General features: G+C 40.1%; 2 protein-coding genes across 2 annotated transcripts in view; both read left to right on the forward strand.

The window, feature by feature from the left end:
- Positions 1–26,475, forward strand: part of Rabgap1 (RAB GTPase activating protein 1) — a 142,805-nt gene that overhangs the window by 26,316 nt on the left and 90,014 nt on the right. Inside the window, exons 11-12 of the mRNA XM_050124880.1 lie at positions 17,937–18,111; positions 22,946–23,039. Of these exons, the coding sequence (XP_049980837.1) occupies positions 17,937–18,111; positions 22,946–23,039 (269 nt within the window). The remainder of the gene's footprint in view (positions 1–17,936; positions 18,112–22,945; positions 23,040–26,475) is intronic.
- On the forward strand, positions 18,176–20,907 carry LOC126490155 (NADH dehydrogenase [ubiquinone] 1 alpha subcomplex subunit 5-like). Its single transcript, XM_050124853.1, is given in 3 exon segments — positions 18,176–18,214; positions 19,678–19,899; positions 19,901–20,907. Coding segments are annotated over 3 exon segments (498 nt in total). The 3' UTR covers positions 20,138–20,907.

The following is a 26,475-nucleotide window of genomic DNA, read 5'->3' on the forward strand; positions in this document are numbered from 1 at the left end:
TTTTTCGAGACAGGGTTTCTCTGTGGCTTTGGAGCCTGTCCTGGAACTAGCTCTGTAGACCAGGCTGGTCTCGAACTCACAGAGCTCCGCCTGCCTCTGCCTTCCCAAGTGTTGGGATTAAAGGCGTGCGCCACCACCGCCCGGCTTATCCTAATTTTCTTTAAAGCTTTATTTGATGCGCATTGGTATGAAGATGTCAGATTCCCTGGAACTGAGTTACAGAGAGTTGTGAGCTGCCATATAGGTCCTGGGTATTGAACCTATGTTCTCAGGACGAACAATCAGTACTCTAAACCACTGGGCCATCTTTCCATTTCAATCCTATTTTTTAAGAAATCATTCTTTTCTTTTTCTTTCCTTTTTTTTTTTTTTTTTTTTTTTATCAGACTGTAATCAGGCCTTCTAGGTCCCAGTAGATATGTCTTTCTCTTCCTTTCCTGGTGCACACTGTTCTAGACATGTTCTTTTTATTTTTTGTTTTCTGAGTCAGGGTTTCTCTATGTAACAGTCCTGGAACTCATTCTCTAGATCAGGCTGGCCTTGAACTCTGCCTTCCTCTGTCTCCCAAGTTCTGGAATTAAAGACCTGTACACCACCACCACATTCTTTTTTTTTTTTTTTTTAAGATTTATTTATTTATTATGTATACAACATTCCTTCCATGTATGTTTGTATGCCAGAAGAGGGAACCAGATCTCATCACAGATGGTTGTGAGCCACCATGTGGTTGCTGGGAATTGAACTCAGGACCTTTGGAGGAGCAGGCAATGCTCTTAACCACTGACCCATCTCTCCAGCCCCCTTCTAGGCACATTCTTAAGGACTCAGTTATCAGCTGTTCCTTATCAACTACACTTTGGAGTACTTTCCCCTGGCTTCTATTGGCTAATGCTCATCTCTTCCTTATCTGTGAGTTTTCACTCAGATTTACTCAAATGCTCACCATGAGTACCCATTTAGTTTGCCTATTCTTATGCTGATACTGCCAATGTTCTCCAAGATAAGGGCAACATAGTGTGTATGTGAATGATATAACATGTATAACTAGCTTTCATCTTTTTATTTTATATTATATACAATGTAATATATTTTTATTTTTCTTAGCCATTTTATAATCTTTGCTAATCATTGACTACTGATTCATTGATAAATCCTAAGGCTTTAGTGTAAAGGTAAAAATAAAATGGCGCCGTTCACCAAGGGGTGGCAGTGGGCCATGACGGGCAGCAGGTCCCAGACAGGGAGCCACACAGTGGGTGAGAGACATCCGCGTGTCAGTAGGGCCCACGACGAGCCACTGAGGGTGAGAGACAAGATGGATAGGCACACCATGCAGAGAGAAACTGGGTATTTATTTAGTGGGTTATGGAGGGGATAGAGAAAGGGAAAAAGGGGGAAGGGCAAAGCGAGAGAGAAAAAAAAACCAGAAATGGCAGGGGGATAGAAGCTACCCCTTCAGGAGAAAGACTGAAAAGAAAGAGCTTAGGCTAGAAGAGGAAGGAAGGTCTGCCTGTCTTGGTGGACATAGGAGGGGGTGGGCTTGTTTCTTAAAGGGACAGGACAGACCATTACATTCTCATCTCTTTTTTTTTTTTTGGATTTTTTCGAGACAGGGTTTCTCTGTAGTTTTTTGGTGCCTGTCCTGGAATTAGCTCTTGTAGCCCAGGCTGGCCTCGAACTCACAGAGATCCACCTGCCTCTGCCTCCCAAGTGGTGGGATTAAAGGTGTGCACCACCACCGCCCGGCTTCTCATCTCTTTTTTATGATAAAAAGGCAGGAGGTTAGGCACAACAGGTTAAAGGAATTGGGTGGTGGATTCTCGAGACTGCTTCCTGCTTATTTGTGGGCATTGTCTTGGGGGGAACTTGAGAAGGCTGGGTGCTGGTCACACTTAGACTTAGAGACTGTGTAGAACATACATTTAAAACAGAATTACATCCGTGCTGTGTAGAACATACATTTGAAACAGAATTACATCCGTGTGGCCATACCATTCACACATTCTTTCATACTTGAAGTAGAGAAGAAAATTACTCAGCACTGTGAGCCACCTTGTTGCCAAGCTACCGTGCCACAAGCTGTGGCGTTGAGCAAAGGCTGAAATTGAAAACAGCTGCCTCATAGATCTGACTAGTCTTGTTGGTTTCTGCAGGACCAGTGGTAGTGGTGGCAGGGGTAGAATAGACGGAATGGGAGTGAGATGAAAAGAACATTTTCAGATGGGTAGGAAGGGGCTGCCCACTGAAAAGAAAAAACGGAGCAAACAGGACACCAACAAAACATTCATTCACAGGCAGGTGGCTGATAGTTTGAGGGTTTATAGTTCATAGCTGAAAACGTGAAAACAGCAACACCACAAGGCCTGTAGAACATCTCTCTACAGGTGGAAAGCCAGAGGCTAGAGGCCGTCCTGGATAATATCTCACAGCAGGACCCTGGGGCCTAAAGTGAACGCACTGCTTAGCATGTGCAGTGCTAGTAGGAGAGGACTGACCCTGGGTCGTCCGATCACGTTTTTAGCTATGGGAAGCAACGAGAGATGAATGTCAGTATAGATCTTAACTGCAACCATGAAAGCTGTGTTTGGGGGATTCCCCCCATTTCTAGGAACACCATAGCATTGCCAGGAGCTCAATGGTCAAGTCCTCAGGTTCACAGAAACGGTTTAGCTGACCAGAAGGGGGAAACTCACCACCGAAGTTGATGGTGTGCATAGAGGTCAGGGTCCAGGCAGATAGAATGTGGGGCTGTTGTAAAGAAATCTGGTTCCCGAGCCCAGGTTTCCACGTGTCCTCAGCCAGTCCACCTGTGGGCGGGAGGGAACATGGAGAGTGCCTGGCCAAGTCATGAGCACCAATGTAATGGTAAGAATAAAACAGCTCCATTCCCCAAGGGAGGTGGCAGCAGACAGCCGGCCACAAGGGGCAGTGGACCACGAGGGGCAGCAGGTCCCAGGCAGGAAGCCCTGTGGCAGGTGAGAGACCTCGGCATATCAGCTGGTCCCATGAGGAGCTATGGTGGGAGAGAGACAAGGACGGATAGGCACACCATGCGGAGAATGTGGGCACTTATTTAGTGGGTTATGGAGGGGAAAGCGAAATGGGGGAAGGGGAGGAGAGGGTAGAACAGAGAGAGGCAGGATGGGGGAGAGGGAGGAAGTGGGCAAGGCTTGTCTCTTAAAGGGACAGGACAGACTTAGAACATAGTAATTCTCAGTAATTATTTATTTTAGTGTTTGTAGAATTGTTTATGTACTTGTAACTTTGATTTCCTATTCTACAAAATTAAAGTATTATATATATATAATAAGGTTTGAGTCCCTGATTATTGGATATCCACCACTAATGATAAGCCATTCAAATTAAATTAATGTTATGCCCAGATCACGGAGTCCCCTCAAAACCAACTAAGAGACTGAGTCCTGTATGTAAAAGCAAAGAGCCTTTATTCTTATACAAGTTTGCAAATAAGACTCTCCCTGTGTCCATCATATTGGCATGGTCGGAGAGCCCCAAGCTCAGTTGGGGTTGGGTTTTTGTAGTAGCAAAGGTAGGGGTGAGGGATTTCTAAGGTTCAGGACCCCTGATTGGCTGACATTTGTCTAAGGGTGTCCTTTGGAAAGTGATGGGTGTGTGCTGGCGGGTGATCCTATCTACAATGGTTTGGAATGTTAGACATTTCCTTTGGATGGTCTGTTCCTTGGTGGTGCCTGGGTGGTCTCAGTTTACACTCTTTCTTGGAACCAGAGTAAACTACTGAGACTCGGGCCTTTATTGAGTTTGTTATGGCTATGTCCTACAAATAAATCCAGGTTGACTCTCAGGAGAGTGGGAGGGAAATCACGTGGCAAATATGGCTACCAGGTCTTAAGTAGCCTATAGGCATGGTCTTGAGCAGTCCCCAGAGAAGGAGCTGTTCCTTGGTGGGCTTTCTGAGGGGAGGGGTTGCTGCTTGATGGGCTTGTTGAGGGGTGGGTATTGGAATGGGAGGAGTGAGAACTAAGCATGGAGATCCCCAACATCCTAATCTCTTTGAGTATGTATGGATGCTGGTAGGGCTTCCACCTAAACATCGCAAGTCTTGCTACTTCCTGCAGGCATGCAGTTGGTGGTTCACATTCTGTGGACAGTGTGAGCTAAGAAACATTCAGTTAGCTGCCATCCTGGAGACCTCAGGAACCTTGTTTCTTGAGGAGGTGGAAAAGGCAGCATGCTTGGAGAAAAAGTAGGTTGTTATCATCGGCCCCATGAACAGGTCTAGCCATGAAGAATAACTGCTAGGAAGAATAAGATGGAGAAGTACCCTGGATGTACAGAAGAGGCAAAGGTGAATGAGTGAAACATGAGGGCCGTTCATTGGGACATCTCAGAAAACCAGGTTCCAGTTGCTGGGTAGGTGTCCACTTGAGCCTGGAGAGGTGGTACCATTGGTGAAGTCCTAGGAGTTGGTACAGGTGCTGGCATATTTGGAGAGCCCTCCTGTGGTTCGGCCTTGGCCCAGGCCAGAGAAGTGAACCTGCAAAATATGCTCAAAAAGAGGTGGGGTCAAATGGGCACTGGAGACTTAGTTTTCATCAGACCAGATTTCTTAACACAGTAGCAAAACTTCTACCAGGAACCTGCAGGTGTCTCTAAACAACTGAACCAATTTACATATTTGGTGTCATAGTGAAAAGGCCATGGCTTTGCTTTGAAAGGCATGAACAATTTAGAATACTACCAGAGGAAATTTAAGACTCTGGACCTCCAAAGTTACATCTGAAACCTGTTAATTTTGGACTATGAAGTGGGCACACCTGTCTGTACATTAACAGGAAACAATGAGTTACCAGGGTACTTGTAGCCTTGGAGGTCAGAGGAGAACTGTTAAACTGGTACCCTTTTTAGAAAAGGCCACCAAATCTGAGAGGAATGAATTTGAGCAGAAGTCAAGACAGCCTTCTAGCTTCCTAGGCTGTAGGCTCAGGTCTTTGGCGAATACAAGTCTCAGAACTTTAGCTGCTAAGCCCAGGAGGCCTGACAGACTTTTTCTGTGGAATAGGGATTTGGAGATTGGCCTAACTTGTTAGGGTGGAACATTCGATCCCCTGTTGCTCTGCTTGTTCACAGTGTGGACAGGGTCTTGGCAGTTGAGGTGAAAGGCAGTTTTTTGCCCCATAGCTGGCATTGCCACATTTGAAGCAAGCCTCCAGGTGGAAATTCTGCAGCCATCCGTCTTCTTGGAGGAGATACAGGATGCTGCCAGGAGCTGGCATGTCTATCATAAAAAGTGTTTTTGTTTTATGCCATACTCTCAAATCTGTAAAGGTGCTTAAGGATCAGGGTATGATTACCTGTCAGGTATATATAAATTAGACAAATATTGTTTAGGCTTAACTTTGAGAGCATATAAATTAAATCTGGACATACAGTTTACCAATTAATCATAGCCTACCACAGTTAATAAAGGCACAAGATTAGAAGGAATATTTCAGTCTCTAGTTTTCAGTTGTGGTCCTGAGACCTAGGGCATAATCATAATCTGTGTAAGGCAAAACCAAGTTTTAACATTGTAAACAGTTTAGTGTTTTAAATCAATAACATCAAGGGGTTTACTCTTAGGTTACAAAATCTGGCTCATTCATTCCTGTACATGAATGTAGAGGTGCAGCTTTAATATCTCAGTAAGACAGCATTGTTTTAAATCCTATCTTTTATAAACTTTATTTTTAGGACAAGACAGGAATTATCATACAGAAACATATCCTAACCCAAAGTATATTGGAGGTCTAATGTCTCCTTGGTGGGGCCATTCCATTTGGTCACCCTTACTAAATATGGCAGTAAACTCAGAAGACCTCTGTCTCTGACCTTAGTCAAAATGGCACTTGCCCAAATGGTAAGGTATTGGCAGATCATGTGATGTTTTCCAGAGCAGTTTCAATCTGGAGTCACAAGCACACATACACATACAAAGACAAAACAGGCATGCTGTGACCATGTTATTCAAACATACATACAAAATAGCAGGGACTTCCCAACAGCAAGGCAAACAAAACCCTAAATTAAGAGTTTACAATATAAAACAGCATAGGAAAGCATAGTAAAGACAGATTCTGGCCATGGCAGTTGCCTGGGTGGTGGCAGCCTCCGAGCAGCAGTGCTATGGAGGGCAACCAAATAGGCAGGAACAAACAAGGAGAATGGAGTTGCTATAGGTAGATCGGGCTGGTAGAATTACAACATGGTACTGTAGGACAGAAGGCAGAACAGGCAGAAGGTATGGACCTGCTGCGGGAAGAATCCCTGCATGGCCAGATCAACCACTAGGGAAGCCTGTTGGACAAAGTCTAAATGAGCAAGCAGACCCTGCCAAAGGTATGCCAATAAGAGAACACAGGAGGAACAAGAGGTTCATTCAGGATGGGGGAAAGGAGTAAAAGAGCACCCTGGAGGTAAGACGTGAGAAGCAGATGAGCAGGGAGCAAGGGGGTTGAGGGAAGAGCATGGGAATGAACCAATGGAACCTGGGAAAGAGCCTGGGAACTGGGAACCTACAGGGCCACTTGGCAGAGAGGACACAGCTGACTGTTGGGGCAGAGGGAGCAAACAGCCATGGCTGGACCAAACATCAGGGAAACAAAAGCAAAGTTAGAGTAAGCATCCACGAAAGCAGCAAGTCGGGGAAACTGGGAGGACAAGTGGACAGAAGCATGAAATTACAGGCAGGCAGAGAAGCAAGATTGCCTGCAGACAGTAGGAAGGGAGGGGGCAGGAACCTGGCTAGGGTAGCTCAAACCAACATAAGGTGAGACAGCCCCAGTTTGTCAATGTCATAGGGTGTCTGGGGAGCGAACTTGGACCTGGAAGTATCCATTCTCAGATCATTAACTGCCAGAGACTATGGCAGGGTGGTCCCTGAGACAGCCTGGGACCAGACAACGGAAAGACAAAAGTATGCCTGTGTGGGACTTGTCCCAAACAAGGAATCCTAAGAGGCAGGAACAGTCCCTACCCTGTAAAGGGCCAGCCACTACAGTGGCTTGGCAAGCAGGAAGGGATCCTGGATCTATTCGAGGCTGTTGGCTTGAAGTGAGTAAGTCACCAAGCAAGTCTGTCAGATGGCAGGGGAAAAAAGAGTAGTTTTCCACAGCCACATGGTCACCAGAAAACTCAATTTGATTCAAGTTTTTAATCCCCCCAGTTATTGGCTATCTGCTGCCACTATTGTAATGTGCCAATCAAACTGTATTAATAAGTCCAAGTTTAATGAACAGAGCACTCTTGGGTGACCCTCAGGAAGGCAGGAAATGAATCACAAGGAAAATATGGCTACCAGGTCTTAAGTAACCTATGGGAGTGGTCTTTAGCAGCACCCAGGGAGAGGAGCTGACCCTTGGCAGGCTTTCCGAGGGGAGGGGCAGCTGTTTGGTGTGCTTTTTGAGGGGGCAGGTATTGGAATGGGAGGATTGAGACCCGAGCATGTAATGGGGCCCCAAGCTGGAGATCCCAGCATTATGGCTTTACTTTATATCCAGATTAGTTCTGATGAGTATATTTAGACAAGGGTTTCTTTCCAGCATTGTCTTAAGAAGCAGAGTAACCCTGAGTCTTCACAGGAGAAGGAGATTAGCATAAAACCAGCATCCTGCCTTTAACCAATGACCAGCTTTATGACTTTGAGTGATTTTCTTTGACTGTGTGTCTCAGTTCACTGAATTCTAAATTGACCCCTATAATAGAAACTCCCTCATCCTGTCACTGTGGCATTAAAGAGAAATTCTATAAAGTTGCATTGGAAATTCTCTGCATTTCATTTAAGAGGTACTCTGACAAAATCAGAAAATTCTAAGTCATAAATGAGAACATTGTTTAACATTTATTTACTCATTTAGAAAGCCTTATTCCATCAAGGTTGGCCTCAAACCCTTAATCCTTCTGCCCCTATTTCCTGAATGCTAAGAATTAAAGACTTTTCCACACCCAGCACCATTCATTGTTTAGGTGGGAGGGTAGTGCTCAGGGAAGAATGTAGCCAGAGACTTTTTTGAATCCCACAGCTGTTTATAAAATCACTCCCAGGGTTAATATTAATTACAATTGTTTGACCGATAGCTCAGACTTGTTACTAGCTAGCTCTTACATATAAATTAACTCAATTCTATTCTCATGGCATCTTATTCCTTTGATGGCTGCTGACATCCCTCTAGATCCCACCTTCTTTTTTCCGTGTATTCACTTTGGCTTTTCCACCTACCTATATTGTGCCCTGCCATAGGCCAAAGCAGCTTTATTCATCAACCAATGGAAACAACACATATTCACAGTGTACAGAAGAACTCCCACATCAGAAGAGCACTTCAGAAGTCAAGTAAGTTCACAAGCATTACTGCATGTCCTGGGAGTAAGGGAATAGTTCAAAGTGTGTCTACAGTAGCTCTTGAGAGATGATGACTCAGTACTTAAGAGCACTGTCTGCACTTCCAGAGAACCTGAATTCAATTCCTAGTATTTACAACCATTTCCAACTCCAGTCCAGGGGATCCAGCACCCTCTTCTGGCCTTTCAGCCACTTATGCACATGGTGCACAGAAAGTGCAAGCAAAATACAAAATACCCATATGCATAAAATAAAGATAAATCTTTTACAAGTATCTAGTGCAAGAGGCAATAAATAATTTATATTTAATTAATAACTAGAAACTAATTAATGTTTATAGTACAAACTTGTAAGTTTCTTTCACTAATGTTCTGGTTTATTAGTCTTGGGTTAATAGACATAACTCTCTGGATACTGCATTTTTCTTGGGTTTCTTGTTATCTTGATTTTAAGTACTGTGACCTGCTAGACTAGAGAAGGTAAATCTTTTGTTGTTTTGTTTTTTTAAAGACTGCATGGGTTTGTAGAAATATTACTTTTTTGGTTAAGTATAGAGTATTTCTTCATGAAATATTATTTTAATTCCTTGAAGAGATGAAAATATATACCCTAAGGTATTCTCGTACTTTTACCTTAACTTTTAAAGTTAGGCTATAAAAGTGTAGTGAGTTTTTCTCTGTCCCGCCAGCCACCTCCCAAATAACTACTCGGAAACTTACTATTAATTATGAAAACCCAGCTGATAGCTTAGGATTGTTTCTAACTAGCTCTCATAACTTAAATTAATCCATTTTTATTCACCTGTGCGCTACCACATGGCTCAGGACTTGTTGCCTCATCTCTTACACGTCATTCTTCCTCTATGTCTCCTCGTGACTCCACCATCTTCTTCACAGCATTCTCTCTGCCCCGAAAATCCTGCCTAGCTGCTAGTTGTTTATCTCATTATTAAACCAGTCACAGTGACATATCTTCACACAATGTGAAGGAATATTCCACAGCAGTAAAGTATGAAGAACTTAAACAATTTTTCAGTTTTTTAGTTAGAGTTAAGACAACTCACAAGTTGTCTTAATCACACTCCTTGTAATCTTGTAACCTGCCTACATCCATCACTTTACTGGCCATTGCTGTCTGTCCTGTGCCACTGCCACAGCAATTCAGTGAGCAAATGTACTATTCTCATGGATGAGTTATCTAGAGATGGACTTTTTTAAAAAATATTTATTTATTTATTTATTTATTTATTTATTTATTTATTCATTTATTAAATACAATATTCTGTCTGTGTGTGTATCTGCAGGCCAGAAGAGGGCACCAGACCTCATTACAGATGGTTGTGAGCCACCATGTGGTTGCTGGGAATTGAACTCAGGACCTTTGGAAGAGCAGGCAATGCTCTTAACCACTGAGCCATCTCTCCAGCCCCCGAGATAGACATTTTTACAGATGGTTGTAAGCATAATACTCACTCAGCCTTCTGAGTATCAGCAGGATTCCTCCAGAGACAGGCTAGTTTTGTCTTTCTACTAAAACGATTTTTTAGGATTTGCTTAAATTAAGTAGTAATTAAAATTGGTAGCCCTTTTGATTTCTGAGCAGACAGAAAATAGGGCTATCAAGCAGCTTTTTTTTTTTTTTTTTTTTTTTTTGTTTTTCGAGACAGGGTTTCTCTGTGGCTTTAGAGCCTGTCCTAGAACTAGCTCTGTAGACTAGGCTGGTCTCGAACTCACAGAGATCCACCTGCCTCTGCCTCCCAAGTGCTGGGATTAAAGGTGTGCGCCACCATCGCCCAGCTTTTTAAAATACACAATGTATAGTCTTTCATGGTATTGTTGGTATTTTATTTTTTGTGTTTTTTTATTCACCATAAATATGAGGAAATGTTGTTGTGGTTGTTGTGTGTGTGTGTGTGTGTGTGTTGTATATTTCTTTTACTTAAATTATCTGGTGACTCAGTAACTCCTTTTTAAGTTGGAATCCTTCCCTTCTGGTATGTTTTATTAAGATCATATTAGAATCATATTAGAAAAGAAACTTAAATTAGTAGGGCAAGAAAGACTGCATTCTTTAAGCTAAATGTTCAGATAACATTTACTAAAAAGGATCTAGATTCTAAATAGTGGCATAAGGTAAGTGCAAACCAACAAGATATTCTTGGCAATATAAAACTGTGGGCGAAATCCTGCTAATTGTCCTCTCAACTTCATACAGGGGCACATCACACATTCCCATAATAAATGAATAAATGTAGTTTTTTAAAAAGATAGAGAAAGCAGCTGAAGAGATGGGTCAGGAGTTAAGAGCACTGACTACTCTTAAAGAATGTGCTGGGGCTGGGTTCCCAGCCTTCATACCATTTGTAACTTCTGGCTTTGCAGGTACAGGACACACACATGCAAGAGTCAACTGTACATAAGTTAAAAAAAAAAAAAGTAAAGACTTTTTATAGACAAATTTTTAAAGACAAATTATAGAATTTGGGGGCTGGCAAGAAAACTCATATTTGATTATTGAATGCCATGTAAAAAAGTCAAATGTGGTCATGTATATCTGTAATCCCAGAACTCCCACAGCCAGCAGGGAGACAAAGATAGGCGAATAGTCCAGAAACCGCAGGGTCAGCTAGCAGTGTGGCGGAAAAAAGTAGATACTAGAAGGAAACTAACTTGTTAGAGCTGTCCTCTGACTTCCACATTCATGCCATGGTCCGTGCATGTCTGTACTCATACACAGTAATAAATTACAAACTTCTTACTGCCAAGTAAACTATAGGGCATTCAATTTTGTATGCAGTTGTTATTTTACAAATAAAGTTAATATCAGCTGATAAACTTAAGTGATGTTACCAGAATCATAGAGAAAAGTAATTAATATAGCCATAACTGATAACCTGGGCCTCTTGTTCTCATTTGCTCTGTGTGTGTGTACACAGCATATGAAGTAAACTAGTATACATCTGCCAAATTTAGGGACTGGGGAGGTGGCTTCTTGGCTAAAAGTGCCTACTGAACAAGCATGGGCACCTCAGTTTGAATTCCTTTCACCCACATAAATGTGTGGTCATGACCCCATATCCCTAGAACCCCATTGTTGAAGGACCAAAGCAACCCTGGCTGAGATGGTGTTTCAGATTCAGTGAGAGATCCTGTTTCCAGGAAATGAGGTGGAGAGTGATAGAGCAGGACACCTGTAAATTCCTCTTGATCTCTGCACGTGTTTCTCTCTCCCTCTCCCTCCCCCCCCACACAAATGTACCACAGACATACTGCACAGTCACACACAGCACAGAATACGACACACACACCAAAGACAAACATACTCCACAGACATACTACACAGACACACATACCACAGATGTGATATGTGCATATACCATACACACATACACCAGAGACATACTATATACACAGAATTAAAAAATATTATCGCAACATTTTAAAAACTGTTAACTTTATGTATCAGCGTTTGCCCTCATAGATGTATTTCAATGGGTGACTGGTGCTCAAAGAGGCCAGAAGAGGATGTCTGATCTCCTAGAATTGAAATGACAGATAGTTATGAGCCACCATGTGGGTGCTAGGAAACAAAGTCATGTCCTTGGGAAGAGCAGCCAGGGCTCCTGATTGCTGACCTATATTTGCAGCCCCTGTGTTTCAGCATGTTTTAGTATACTGCAGAATTCTTTCACTGCTAATTTAGGAAATGCATGTTTTTCCACAGTTCTCAGTGGGAATCTGATCAGTTAAAGTGGGTTCTCTGATTTTTCTCTTTGTAAAAGTGAGTTTTCCCGCCTTTGTATTTAGCCAGTAGCTCTTGGTAGAATACATTTTGTAGATTATAAATACAGTGGGGGTTTTTTCTTTTATTTTCTTCTTTTCCCTCTCCCATTTCTTTCATGTGTATAGGTGTTTGGCCTGCAACTGTGTACCACCGTGTGTTTGCCTTATATCTGCAGAGGTCAGAAAGAGGCCATCAGAGCCTCTGTGAATCTGCTGGCAGGCAGTTGTGAGTCCTCATGTGGGTGCTGGGAACCAAAGCTGAGTCCTCTGGAAGAGCAGCCAATGCTCTTCACCACTGAGCCGGCTTTCCAGGCCCTCCCTAAATATGGTATTTTCTCATGCATGGAGATGTATTTCAAGATCACTAGTGAGTGCCTGGAACACTGGCTACTATTGATGCCTATGTATGCGCTGTTTTTTTCCTATATCACACAAATTTAATACCTTTTATGTCTTAACTAAGCAATTTTTTTGTGCTGTGAACATAATTTTTATAGTTTAAGTCCAACAAAATTAGCAAAAATTTGTTGTTTTAGACTATTTTGACCATATATCATAAAAACTTTAGCACATGATTTACTGTCGTTCCCCCCACCCCCTCTGGACAGGCTTTCTTTGGGAGGCTCAGCTGTCCTAGCTTTGTAGAACAGGCTGGCCTCAAACTCACAGAGATCCGCCTGCCTCTGCCTGGGATTAAAGGCGTGCGCCACCACCACCCAGCCTGATTTACTTTCTTAATCAACTAAATAAAGAACTTCCATTGTTTTACTTAAAGAAAAAGTATAACCAGAAACTGCTCATTTGTTTCCCGACTGCTCAGACCCAAATAATCACATATAACTATATTAATTACAACACTGTATGGCTTAAGCATATTCCTAGCTAGCATCTTACATCTTAAATTAACCGATTTTTATTAATCTATGTTTTCACCACGAGATTGTGGCTTCTGGGGTCATCCTTCTGCAGCTACATGGCGTCTCCCTGATTCCACCTTCTTTCTCCCTGCATTCAATTTAGTTTTTCCTTTCTTGCTGTGTTCTGCCCTGCTATAGGCCAAAGTTGCTTCTTTATTAACCAGTGGTAATAAAACATACAGCATACAGAAGGGAATCTTACATTAAAGAAACATTTCCTGGTGTATCTAAAGCATGTCCAGATTTATAACTTCAGTGCTGTGCTTTCAAGCTATTTATTAACTGAAACCCAGGTTACTTTAACACAAACACCACACTACAGTGACACTGGTCTCTTGACCAAAGGAAGGGAACCTGTGTGTGATGGCAAAGGGAAGATTTGTGTCGTAGGCAAACTCGTGTACTACTCAGATCACCATACAATCTAATGCTTGCCAGTTGCTGACTTCTGTGATTTTTCATTTACTTTTTTTTTTTTTTTTGGTTTTTCGAGACAGGGTTTCTCTGTGGTTTTGGAGCCTGTCCTGGAAGTAGCTCTTGTAGACCNCCCCCCCCCCGCTTCATTTACTATTTTTGCCTGTACTGGATGATTGGGAGCTGCAACTGGAAAGTAGAAACACAGATAAAAGGATCCAACTATGTCCTGCTCTGTATCAGCTTTTTCTTAGCATCCATTCATTATGCTTGCCAGATTTCATTGAGTTTATTTAAACATTTACTATAGAAACTTAGCATTACAAAGTTTTCTCTTTTTTTTATTATGAATATTGGTCTTAGTTACAAGACCAGTAGTATACCTAATTTTACTTGTCTTCAAGATTCAAAAAAAATATTAGTTTTGCATTAATAAAATATTCAGTGAAATTTAAGATTTTTGTCGCACTTCTTTTTGGTCTTTAAGTATGTTTCAGTAACATAAAATTGATACTTGGAATAATTATGGTTGTCATAGTGATAGACTTGAACACAGAACCTGGAGCTACACAAATGCCTGAGAATGAATTATACTCGAGCTCAATAAATTTTTCATTGTGGTCCTGTTAACATATGATGTATACTTAGGCTTATTTGTTTCAATTTATTTTCAGTTTGTGGGCTTAGGTTATTTGTGTTCTTCTCAATTTAATTTTTGAATATGTAAAATGTTTATATTGACTAACAAGAAGCAAAATTACATAAAACCTATTATCAAAAGCAATGTCCCCATTTTTGTCACCAAACCCCATTCCACAGGTAACACTTCCTGGTTTCTGCTTTTCTTCTTTCTTTCTTTTTTTTTTTAAAGATAATAAATATTCTTGTGTGGATTTTATCATGTTTTAAAGTATAAATTAGTGGACTGGAGAGATGGCTCAGTGGTTAAGAGCATTGACTGCTCTTCCAGAGGTCCTGAGTTCAATTACCAGCAACCATATGGTGGCTCACAACCATCTATAATGAGACCTGGCGCCCCCTTCTGGCTTGCGGGCACACATGGAAGGAATGCTGTACACATAATAAATAAATATACATACATACATACATACATACATACATATATGTATATATATCAATTAGAATGTTGTGGATATTTTTCTGTGCCATTTAAACTTACTATAACCTGAGAATATTACATTCAACCTGTTTCCCTAAAAGCATTTTATGGATCTGGATGGTACAGTGTTTACTGTGGATAATTATATCTTTTTTATACATAATGGTAATTTTCCTTTTTTCTATGTTTCCTGTTAACATCATTTAGTTTGTTTTTTCTTTTTGATTTGGTATGTGTGTGCGCACATGCATGCATGTGTGTATGTGTTTAGACAGGGTCCCAACCCAGGGTAAGCTCTTAACTCCTCTGCCTACTCTGTGTTGGGGATTATAGTTCTCTATGTATTTATTAGTTAAACCCTTTAGATATGTTTTTCCCAGTTTTTCACTAATCTTTTCACTTTAATTTAGTGATTCTTCTTCAGTTTGTCACATCATTTCTCTGTATGTACTTGAATTTATCAAGTTTTCCTTTTAAAGCTTCTGAATTTGATTTCAGAAATGTATGACGTGCTGTCATGCTGTTTCTAGATCTGTGATTCATTAGTAGTTAATGTAGTGATCTGCTGTTCACTGAAATCTGCCTCTATCTCCCCGCCATCCAGCTGTCCAGCTGAAATTCATTGGTTTTGTTCAGTGATTTGTGACGCTCTCTCTATCTAGTTTTCATGTATGTTTGGCCCTCTTTTTTTGTGTGTGTGGGGGTAGATTCCTTCCTGATCCTTTTGCAATGCATTGATGTCAAAGATTTTATGTCTTTGTATGTTATGGGGTCCGTTTCCTTCTGCAAATACTCCTGTGTTTATGGTCTTTCTTAGATACTCTTGTTCATTTTTTAGATAAAATTAGAATTCATTAGTTTTGTTCTGGGAAAAAGTTACTTCTATTAAGGAGATAACATCTTACCCAAGAACAAGGAATGTCTTAATTTATTCATGTCTATTCTTCTTTTGTCCTCTCAAACTGATTTTCTTATAGTTATGTGTATAATTTTATTTGTTTATTTTGTTTTTTCGGGGAAAGGTTTATCTGTGTAGGTTTGGAACCTGTCCTGGAACTCACTCGGTAGACCAGGCTGGCCTTAAACTCACAGAGATCTGCCTGCATCTATAATTTATGTATAGTATGTATTGTATACTATATGTATATTGTAACTTATTTTATATACGTGAATGTATGATAACATAGTTTAGAAACTTACATATTTAAATTAATATTTATAAAAATATGTCTTGTAACATGTAAATTTCGAAGCTTTTTACTATAGAAAATTCAGACAGAGGTTTTTAATATAGTATAATGAATCCCCCGTCCGTGAACAGTGAATATTTTCACATGTGACATTATTAACTTACCAGTTTGTCTCCATTCTCAATTCTGTGTAACTTCACAAGGCATATTTTTTCTAGGCCAATGACATTAGTAACCTTATTTTTGTAGTCTTGGAGAAAAATTTGTTTGTTTTAATATGTGTTGCTAGTATTTGAAGTATTTCAGATAGCACTTAAGTGACATTTCCAAGTACAATAAAGGCCAGGCCCCTTGGTGCATTGGTGCATGTCTTTAACCCCAGCACTTTGACAGTAGCAGCAAGTGGATGTCTGCTGGCTTTTTCACATTAGCCTGTTTGCACAGTGAGACACTGTTTTGTTTAACAAATTTAATAATTTAACAAAATGACATCAAAACAAAAGATTTAAATAATATTTTCCTGCCATGGAATTTAACTATTCAGAAATGAATATGTATAAAGGACTATAATATAGTTCACTAATGAATTATCCAGTAAGATGATGATAAGTTATGCTAAGTATTTAAGATCTTGGGACTGTGCTGTCCTTTAAAAAAAAAAATGTGCTAAAATAAGATTACTAAGTTTAGTACCCTATAGGTTACCTTTGGGTGTCTTTTCTATTTGATAGAAATCATTTCCATATGTCCTGGACACCGATCTGCTACTACTATGTCTCACCACAGAGCCAGAGTCCTTTATTAATAATGAGTAGCTAAATTTGGAACAAATATATATTCATCTAGAAAGCTAAGTAATTCTAGAGTCAGTTATTAACTAATCAAATCGCCTGCTGTTGTCTGGTTCCACACTGCTCCTGCTGGGGAGGTTTTGTTGTGCTTACTCTGTGTTGTGCTTGGCCTCTCCTGACAGAGAGGCTTATTGCAGCAGGGATGGCTGGCCTTCAGGCTAAGACTCCCAGATTAAATTGTGCTTCAGGACACGTTGCCTTACTCCCAAGATTGGGGTAATGTTTGCAATAAAAAGCCAAGTGGAGATTGGGGTGGTAAAGTGCACTCTGATGTTCCGGTACCTGGTGGAGGTCCATCACCATCTGTCTGCTGTGCTCCTTTCTGTGCGTACAACCTCCCTCTCCCCTGTGCTTCATGTCGCATGGTAACCTTCTTTTCCAGCTGGCATAAGAAGTATGTTAAGGTGCTCAAAATATTCATTATACTGACAGAATTGTATATGTGTGTCTTTTTTAATTAGGCCTGTATATATTGTTTATAGTGCTTGCCTAAAAGTAAAACCAATGTATAGGTTGATTTCACTTAGCAAAATTGGTGGGATTTTTAACTGATGTCTTTTTGGCTCTTCATTGTCCCACCCTGAACTGTTGCTTTGGAGTTAAGAAAATCTCCTGTGTACGGCTTATGTTAAGCAAAAGAAGAAAAGGATTTTCTTAGTGCTAAATTTTTAGAATGTATGAATGGATTTCATATGCGATTTTAGGTAAGAAACCTGAAAAGGCACCTTAAATTTATTAGAAAGACACAGGACGGTTAGCTTTCACATTAACTAAATACTGGTGATTATTTTAATGACAGATAAAACTATTAAACACTTAAAGTATTCAATTTTCTGAAGAGGTTTTGTTTACTTGTCTGCCTGAGGCAGGGTTTCTATGTAGCCCTGACTGGCTTTAAACTCACAGAGATCCACTGGCTTGATTGCCACATGCTGGAATTAAAGGGTTTGTTTGTTTGTTTGGGGGGGGGCATTCTATTAGTGGTGGTGGTAGTTTTTTGTTTGTTTTTTGCGGTTTTGGTTTTGGTTTTTTTGATTTTTTTTGAGACAGGGTTTCTCTGTGTAGCTCTGGAACTTATTCTGTAAACCAGGCTGGTGTCAAACTCAGAGAGATCCGCCCGCCTCTGCCTCCTGAGTGCTGGGAGAGGTTTAAATCTTAACATAAGCTTTTCGGCTTGATAAAGGTTACATATGGTATAGGATTCAAGAAACCACCATTTATCCTTATATCCAATATAAAATCAAAAATGATTAAAATAGAATTTTACTACATAATCTGCTCTTTTGTTGTTACTGTTGTCAAGATAAAGCAAAAGGAGAGGAAGAATAATGCTGACACTTTATATGAAGTTGTGTGTTTGGAAAGTGAGTCAGAGAGAGAGAGGAGGAAAACCACAGCCAGTCCTTCAGCTCGCCTGCCACAGTCTGGATCTCAGAGCTCCATGATCCCCTCTCCTCCAGAAGATGATGAAGATGAAGGTAAGTGTAGAGAGATTGTGTGGAGGGTGGAGGGCTATCCACACTGCTGCAACTCCATCTAAAGATGGGGCTGGTGGTGGGACACGGGATTGGAACTCATTCAGTGAGCACTTGTGAGATTTTCCCATAGACAAGCAACTAGGAAAGGCTGGAAAATAGTCAATGTTGGCCTTTCTCTGTCTCTCTGTCTCTCTCTCAGTATTTATTTTTGAGTATGTTTGTTTTGTGCTTGTGACACAGTGCACCTGTTGTTTCTTTTCACCCTGAGGTCACTAAACATACAGTACCACCTTTACCTAAGGAACCATCTCACCAGACCACACTGGGCATTCTTTAAGGTACCTGTAATCCAGTTGAGGAAAATGAGATTTTATAATCTGCTGGTCACTATTTAATGGTAATATGCAGAAGTGGAGACTAGAGGAAGTCTCGGGCACAGGAAAAGAGAATATTTCACAATGATTTTCTAGCTCATAGCAGTACAACGGCTTCATTTTTAATGAATGAAACGGATGACGATAGAAGGTCATTTGAGTTTGAATCTGAAGTTTACTCGAAATTCATAAAATTTTTCACTGGAGGATCTACTGGGACATCATAAGGGTGGTTTCTGAGCTGGGATTGAAAGTACAAAAACTCAGTGGAGATGAATGGGCTTCTCTGAACATTTCTAGCTAAGAAATCAAATTAACAAAAATACAGAGATGTAAGGAATCAGTATCTTCATTAAAAGAGATAAATACCCATGATTGCATGTGCATTTTCAAGGTTAGAGTAAGCAATGACTTTGTAAGTCCTCATTTTTTTTGTTTGTTGGTTTTTTTGGCATAATTCCCTCTCATTTGTAATTAATCACCTTATGTTCAGTCTTTAGGACTATTAATGCCTAATGATTAAGTGCAAAGTGTCTCATTCTCAATAATCCTCACAGTAAACCTAAAAGTAGGAATTATTATTGTCCTCGTTTTTCATATTAAGTAAAATGAGAGAGAAGTAAATTGCCCCAAGCTACAGGGATAGAAAATGGCAGTTACAATGTCAATCAAACTCATGTACTTAAATCTGAAGTGAAGTCTTCATCTTCTGCATTTAGTTCTCATAAATCATTGAAATGCAGAAAAGGCCCATGTGTTTTTCAAACCAGTTCAAATTATGTTTTTCCTTCTTTTTTCTTTTTAGATTTATTTATTTTATGTATGTGGATGTTTTGTCTTCATGTATGTCTGCACACTAGCAGAAGGCATCAGATTCAGTGGGACTACAAGTTATAGATAGTTCTAAATTGCCATATGAGTGCTGGGACTTGAACCCAGGATCTCTGCAATAGTTGCTATTGCTCTTAACTGCTGAGCCATCTCTCCAACCCCTTAATTTTTTTTCATGGGAAACTTACAATATTCCCACTTTTTGAGATTGTCGGCTATATGTCTAGTAGACTTAAAACTTGGAGCTTCTCTTTTAGGTCAGTATCAGCTACAATGAAGAATAGAAAACTGTCTCCATAAATCTCCCGAAACTCAGCAGTAAAATCAAAGAACTCAAGTTTGAGAAAAGCTATCATGACAGGAGACATTCAATGTCCGTTCAGTAGAGCTTGAGGAATATCATCTGGTTGCAAAGAGTTGCAAAGTTGACCCAGCTAAAAAACAGCACCCAACAGGGGGTGCTGTCATTGCGGGTGCGTTGAAGAAGACCACCAGCCTGGTGGGATTGGCAGTGTGCAACACCCCACATGAGAGGCTAACAATATTGTATACAAAGATTCTTGATATTCTGAAGCAGATCCTTTAAACATGCAGCCTATAGAAAATAGACAGAACAGATCACCAATGAGAAGCTGGATATGGTCAAGGCGGAACCAGATGTTAAAAAATTAGAAAACTTGCCTCAGGGTGGTAAAGTAGAAGAGGTGATTCTTCAGGCTGAAAATGAACTAAGTTTGGCAAGGAAGATGTTGCAGTGGAATCCATTGGAGCCACTGGTGGAAGAGCCTCCTAGTAGTACTAATCTGTGGGAAATAAAATAAAATAAAAAGATTTTTAAATTTTTAGCAGATTCAGGAGATTTTACTGATAGTTCTTTGTTGTTGTTGTTGTTTTCCAAAATAGGGTTTCTCTGTATAGCACTGGTTGTCCTAGAATTCTGTAAACTGAGCTGGTCTTGAGCTCACAGAGATCTGCTTGCCTCTGCCTCTTAAGGGCTGGGATTAAAGGCGTGTTCCACGTTCCACGACACTCTGCTAACTGATGGTTCTTAACTAGGAAGAAAGAAGAACTAATGGCCCCTGATAGTCCTAGTCCATGGGGAAGGTAGTGGTGCTAGAACACGAGCTCTGCAGAGGAACAGTTTCCCTGCTGTGTTCCTTTAGTGTTTCCCACAATAGCCAGTGTGCATGAGCATTCAGAAAATATTGGTGGATTGAGTTAAGTCCCTAAAAGTCACTTCTCTAACAAGAAGCTAATGACAGGACTTCTGGAGTACAGAGATTGTGACCATGTCTTCTTCAGTCAGAATCTTTCTAATTTAGTGTTCCCACCTGGAACCGTGTTGTATTGTGATATTTACTCCCTGGGAAAAATGACTACTCTCCAGAGAGGTTTCTCACCCATAGGACATCTGACAAGAAATCGAGCACTTAACAAAACCACATTCTGAAACTTGAAATAACTTTACATTCCCTTTCTCTCCCTCTAGCCTGTTATCTGAGACTCTAATGACAAATCCAAGCTATTACTCTTGAGATTTATTGGAAGGGTCCAGAGCAGTAGAGGAGGAGTGTGGAAGATAGGCCTTCCTACTGCTTCTGAAGGGCTTACTACACATGATTGGATTTCAGCAACACCTAGCCCATAATAGCACTTTTTTTTTTGTTATCGTCATGGGTTGTATATGATGAATATGAATGAATGGGAAAATTGAAAAATTACAAAGTAGGGCTATTCTGGCATATTAACGAATTTAGAGAAATTGACCTTAGTGTCCTAAGCTTTTTCTGTTCGTTATTATTTATATACAGAAATATCTAATTTGCAGTCAGTCTGTCTTTTCCTTGTCTCACAAGCAAAACTATGATAATATCCAAAATGTTACAATGTAGGAAGTTTAATAGGTGTCAGTTGGTGCTTTGTGGTGATGCTCTCTTGAGGGATGGTGCGTGCGTGGTGATTTTGGCTGGGTGAGGTTTATGGAGACAAGCACTGTTGCACCCCCTTAGTGAGAATACACAGCATTAAAACTGTTGAAGACGACAGTTTGTCAGGTAATTACTAAACCCTAACAAGTAATGGTGTTTTAACTTAGGAAGTCCATTTCTAGGCAAATTCCCAGTAAAGCCACGAGACATCATCCTAATGCTGCTGAAACCCTTCAGTGTCCAGAAACATGATTAAGGAGATAATGTGCCATTGTCATCTTCTGTTTTCTTCTTTTCTTTTTTCCTTTTTGTTTTCTTTGAGACAGGGTTTCTCTGTGTAACAGTTCTGGCTGTTTTGGTACCAGCTTTTGTAGATAAGGCTAGCCTCGAACTCACAGATCTCCTCCTGCCTCTGCCTCTGCTGAGATTAAAGGCATGTACCACCACCGCCCTGCTAAGATTTTTTGGGGGCGTGGAGAAACATCTGCTGTTTTCTAATCTTTGGTGCTGGGTGTGATCCAGGGCCTCAAATATGCGAAGTGCACTTGTCTGTCACTGAGCTATGCCCTCAGCTTTTCTTTACAACCTGCATATTTTATACTCTCTAAATTCTTGATTAATTAAATTGATTTAATATTTGTTTTAATGTGTATGGGTATTTTGCCTGCATGTATATTTGTGTACCATGTGCATTCTTGGTGTCCAAGGAGGACTGTAGAGGGTCAAATCCCCTGAGACTGGAGTTACAGGTGGTTGTGAGCCACCAAATGGGTGTTGGGAACCAAAACCAGGTTCTCTGGAAGAGTAGCCACTGTTATTAACCACTGTGCACTCTCTCCAGCCCCCTCTAAATTCTTAATTAATCAATTAATTTTAGTTATTTAAATTTTAAATTATTCATTTTGTCCTTTTTAATGTTCTGTTTTCTGTTGTAAATTAATGTCATCCTGTGGAACATTTAAAAAGTCATAACATCGTGAAAGATCAGTGAAAAATATTCATGGTAATTGATCATTCACACACATAATGATTATTAATGCCTTAACTATGCTCCACTGCCATCTATCTATTTGGTGTTTTTTTAACAGATCATACTGACAATTTAACTCTTCATATTTTTATTATATCATTATGTAAATGCAAACACTTGCATTCAGTTACCTTAAATACATGTCATAATCAATTCTTTTAAAATTAGTATACAAAGTATTAGGAGTCATTATAGCATTTTAAAACATAAATGTAAAACTGGGGAAAGAGGGCTGGAGAGACAAACAGGAGAGAAGATTCAACAAAACATCACTTACCAGGTACTCCTTTCAGGTGACTAAGATTGTTATTTACTGTTTTAAATAAATACTTTTGTGGGTGTTAAATGTGTTTGTATATAAAGCTACTTACTTTGGAAAAGGAGAAAGACCATTCCACATTTTGAGTTATTTTATAGATAAATGACTCTTTTCCTAAATTGACATAATAAAGACATATATAGAAAGCAAAAGAGAATTAAACAGGTTATAAAATCATTGTACCTGAGATAGGATTATTCAGATTTGTACATAAATACTAAGAACATATATTATGACTTTATAATAATATAAATATATATTAAATATATAACAAAATAGAAGCAATAAATGTTTACATTTGCTTTTTGTATTCCCATGTTCTCTTAATAAGCCTAAATTTTGCTTATTACAGATAATGATGAACCTCTTCTGAGTGGATTTGGTGATGTATCCAAAGAATGTGCAGAAAAAATTCTTGAAACATGGGGAGAACTACTGTCAAAATGGTGAGTTACAGAATCACTCTGCCTCTCATTGTCACCTCATCTCATGGACAGGGAATCCTACCTCCTTCCCAATCTAGAACTGATAGCAGAAATCTGCAAATGAGGCCTCATTCTAGGATATAGTAGGCATTTATAAGGGTTACAGCAGAGATTTGAATCAGTTTTCAGACTTACCAGAAGCCTAGCAAAGTCTCATTGATAGAAAAGAATTTCCAGACATGGAATTCATAGACAGAGAGGGAGAAATTAATTGGTCCTGTACAGTGAAGAACATAGGTAGATTATAAGAACTCTGTCATTCTCTAATGCCAGAGCTGCTTCTTACTTGCCAAGCTCTAAATGAAGAAGCTTAAGGAGGTCTCTGTACAATGGCTTGCACAAAGAAGACTGCCCCATAAATCTCCTTGCAAGAGTGTGCCCTCTACTCGAGGTGAGGAAAAGTAATGGTCACAGGCCTGATTGTACGATACTGTGAAATTAGATGCTCTCAGGAGTGCATTGGACTTAGATTAGACATCCTTACAGTCTCTGGTAAGAAATTCCTTAGGCTTTCAAAACAAGTATGGGCTTCCAAAACGTGGCTATTGGTGCTGTGCAGGAGGCAGATGAGATGGCCTGTCTTGTTTGCCTTTGTATGTTATCCAGGCCAAATGTTTATCAGTTATACCAGAAAATGCCCTGTTAGCAGACCATGTTGGTGAACTTGCTTAAGAATCCCCTATGGCTGGGCTGTGATAGTGCACGCCTTTAATCCCAGCACTCGGGATACAGAGGCAGGCAGATCTCTGTGATGAGGCCAGCCTGGTCTACAAGAGCTAGTTTCAGGACAGTCATGAAAGTTACACAGAGAAACTTTGTTTTGAAAAAAAAAAATAGAAAGAAAAAGAATCTACTTTGATGGAAAACAGTTCATCTACACAGTATGTTTTCCTCTCTTCCAGTTATTGGTAATTCTCAATGTTAGATAATTTTCCCTATGGAGTTTAAAGGTATCTAAGTACAATTGGCAAGTAGAAAATAAGGGGCAGAAGTCAGATATTGGCAGTTTTCCCATTGCCGTTTGTGTGGGAAATTTTAATATAAAGGTAAGGCAAAAAAAAAAAGCGATGCTGTATGTGAGCATGTGTCCGTGAGCAGAGCAGCAGCGCACCTTTACAGCAACTGTATTTTTAGTAAAGCCGTGTCTCAGCAGATGTTATGACCCTTAAGGCTAGCAGTACACATGCCGATGCTTTCACAATGCTTTACACTTTGAACAAAAAAATACTGTCTGCAGCCAGGCAGTGATGGCGCACACCTTTAATCCCATCACTCAGGAAACAGAGGCAAGTGGATTTCTGTGCATTAGAGCCTAGCCTGGTCTCTGTGAGCTAGTTCTAGGACAGGCTTCAAAGTTACACAGAGAAACTAAAAAAAAGAAAGAAAGAAAAAAAGCAAACCACTCTCTGCATTTCATTGGGAAAATGTCAGAAATGTATAAAAGAAAACGACAAATCAAACCATGAATTGTCTTTAGACAAATGACCTGGAATGCATAAACTATGCAAAAGCCCTCGGGAGCGTTTCTTCTTTTTTTTTAATTAATTAATTTATTTATTAAAGATTTCTGTCTCTTCCACGCCACCGCCTCCCATTTCCCTCCCCCTCTCCCAATCAAGTCCCCCTCCCTCGTCAGCCCAAAGAGCAATCAGGGTTCCCTGCCCTGTGGGAAGTCCAAGGACCACCCACCTCCATCCAGGTCTAGTAAGGTGAGCATCCAAACTGCCTAGGCTCCCACAAAGCAAGTACGTGCAGTAGGATCAAAAACCCATTGCCATTGTTCTTGAGTTCTCAGTAGTCCTCATTGTCCGCTATGTTCAGCCAGTCCGGTTTTATCCCAGGCTTTTTCAGACCCAGGCCAGCTGGCCTTGGTGAGTTCCCAATAGAACATCCCCATTGTCTCAGTGTGTGGGTGCACCCCTGCGGTCCTGAGTTCCTTGCTCGTGCTCTCTCCCCTTCTGCTCCTGATTTGGACCTTGAGATTTCTGAACCTGATAGAAGAGAAAGTGGGAAGTACTCTACAACACATGGGCACAGGAGACCACTTCCTACGTATAACCCCAGCAGCACAGACATTAAAGGGGCTCATTGAATAAATGGGACCTCCTGAGACTGGGAGCGTTTCTTCTTAAATTGTGATGTTTCTTTACTCTCAGGAGTCAGTCAGTCTCAGCTTCCCCTCAGTGAGTTTCGAGGGTGTGAACTGCTGATGCAGAAAGTCTTACAGACATGAAATGTTCCTACTCTAAACCAGCATTACAATCAGTGCTGACCTAATTTCATAGTAGCGTGTTTAAAATCATCTCCATGGTATTTACAGTCGAATGCATTTTCTGTCCAGGAACTCACTCTGTAGCCCAGGCTGGCCTTGAACTCACAGAAATCTACCTTACTCTGCCTCCAAGTGCTGGCAAGAACTCATTTAATTCTGTGAATCAACATATTTCATTTAATGACTTAGTTTGATGTCAAACTTTGTTGCTCATAATCAGCTGTGTCCTCCCATTCTCTTAAACATATTAACTGAATTCCCATCTGTGTCTGCTGTCATCAGATTTTTTTCAACTGCTTTTGCTTGAGTCATTTCTCCAGATATTTAATAATCTAATAATCTATTCTGTTTCGTCCATCTCATCATTTTCGTCTTCCTTAGGTGTTCTATGAACATTGTAATATGGAAATTAGGAGTTTGCAAAACTACTAATAGTCCTGTTGTTTAGAATTTATAGATTTTAGGGTTGTAGTAATCATAGTTGAAACATTTATCATGTGCCAAACACAGTGTCAAATTATATGCACTCTTTCAACTATAACAATATTACAAACTTCTGCATTTTCACACACGGGGTAAGCATTCTAATAAGCATAGCCATAATTTTTTAACATAACATGTCTGATCTTGAAGTTAGTTTATTTATAAAAGTAGATTTTAATACAGTATTAGTAAGTATCTTTGTATGTCATTTTCCAGGTTCATTTGAATATGATTCTTGGAAGATAGGAGTACTGATGTACTGATGTCCTCAGTTTAAAATAAATAGTATGCTAGTTATATGTAGAGTTAAAACTGTCAATGGTTGAAATCACTCTGAAAGAAATTTTACCACTGTGAATTAGGGTTAGCAAATATTTCTATGAAGGACCAAAGAATAAATATTTAAGACATAGTGGCCCAATGATAGTCTGTCACAACTACTCACCTCTACTACAGAAAATCAAAACAATCATACACAATACAGAGAAGTACTCATAATTGTGTCGTAAAAGTATTTACGAAAGAGATGGAGGGCTGTATTTAGCTTAAAGGCTATAGTGTTTCAAACCTTTAGTTAGCAGCAGAACAGCTAATTCTTTCTCTCTCTCTCTCTCTCTCTCTCTCTCTCTCTCTCTCTCTCTC

The sequence above is a fragment of the Alexandromys fortis genome, unplaced genomic scaffold (assembly GCF_014885135.2).
Source record: "Alexandromys fortis isolate MF-2015 unplaced genomic scaffold, M_Fortis_MF-2015_v1.1 scaffold_228, whole genome shotgun sequence".
Taxonomy (NCBI): domain Eukaryota; kingdom Metazoa; phylum Chordata; class Mammalia; order Rodentia; family Cricetidae; genus Alexandromys; species Alexandromys fortis.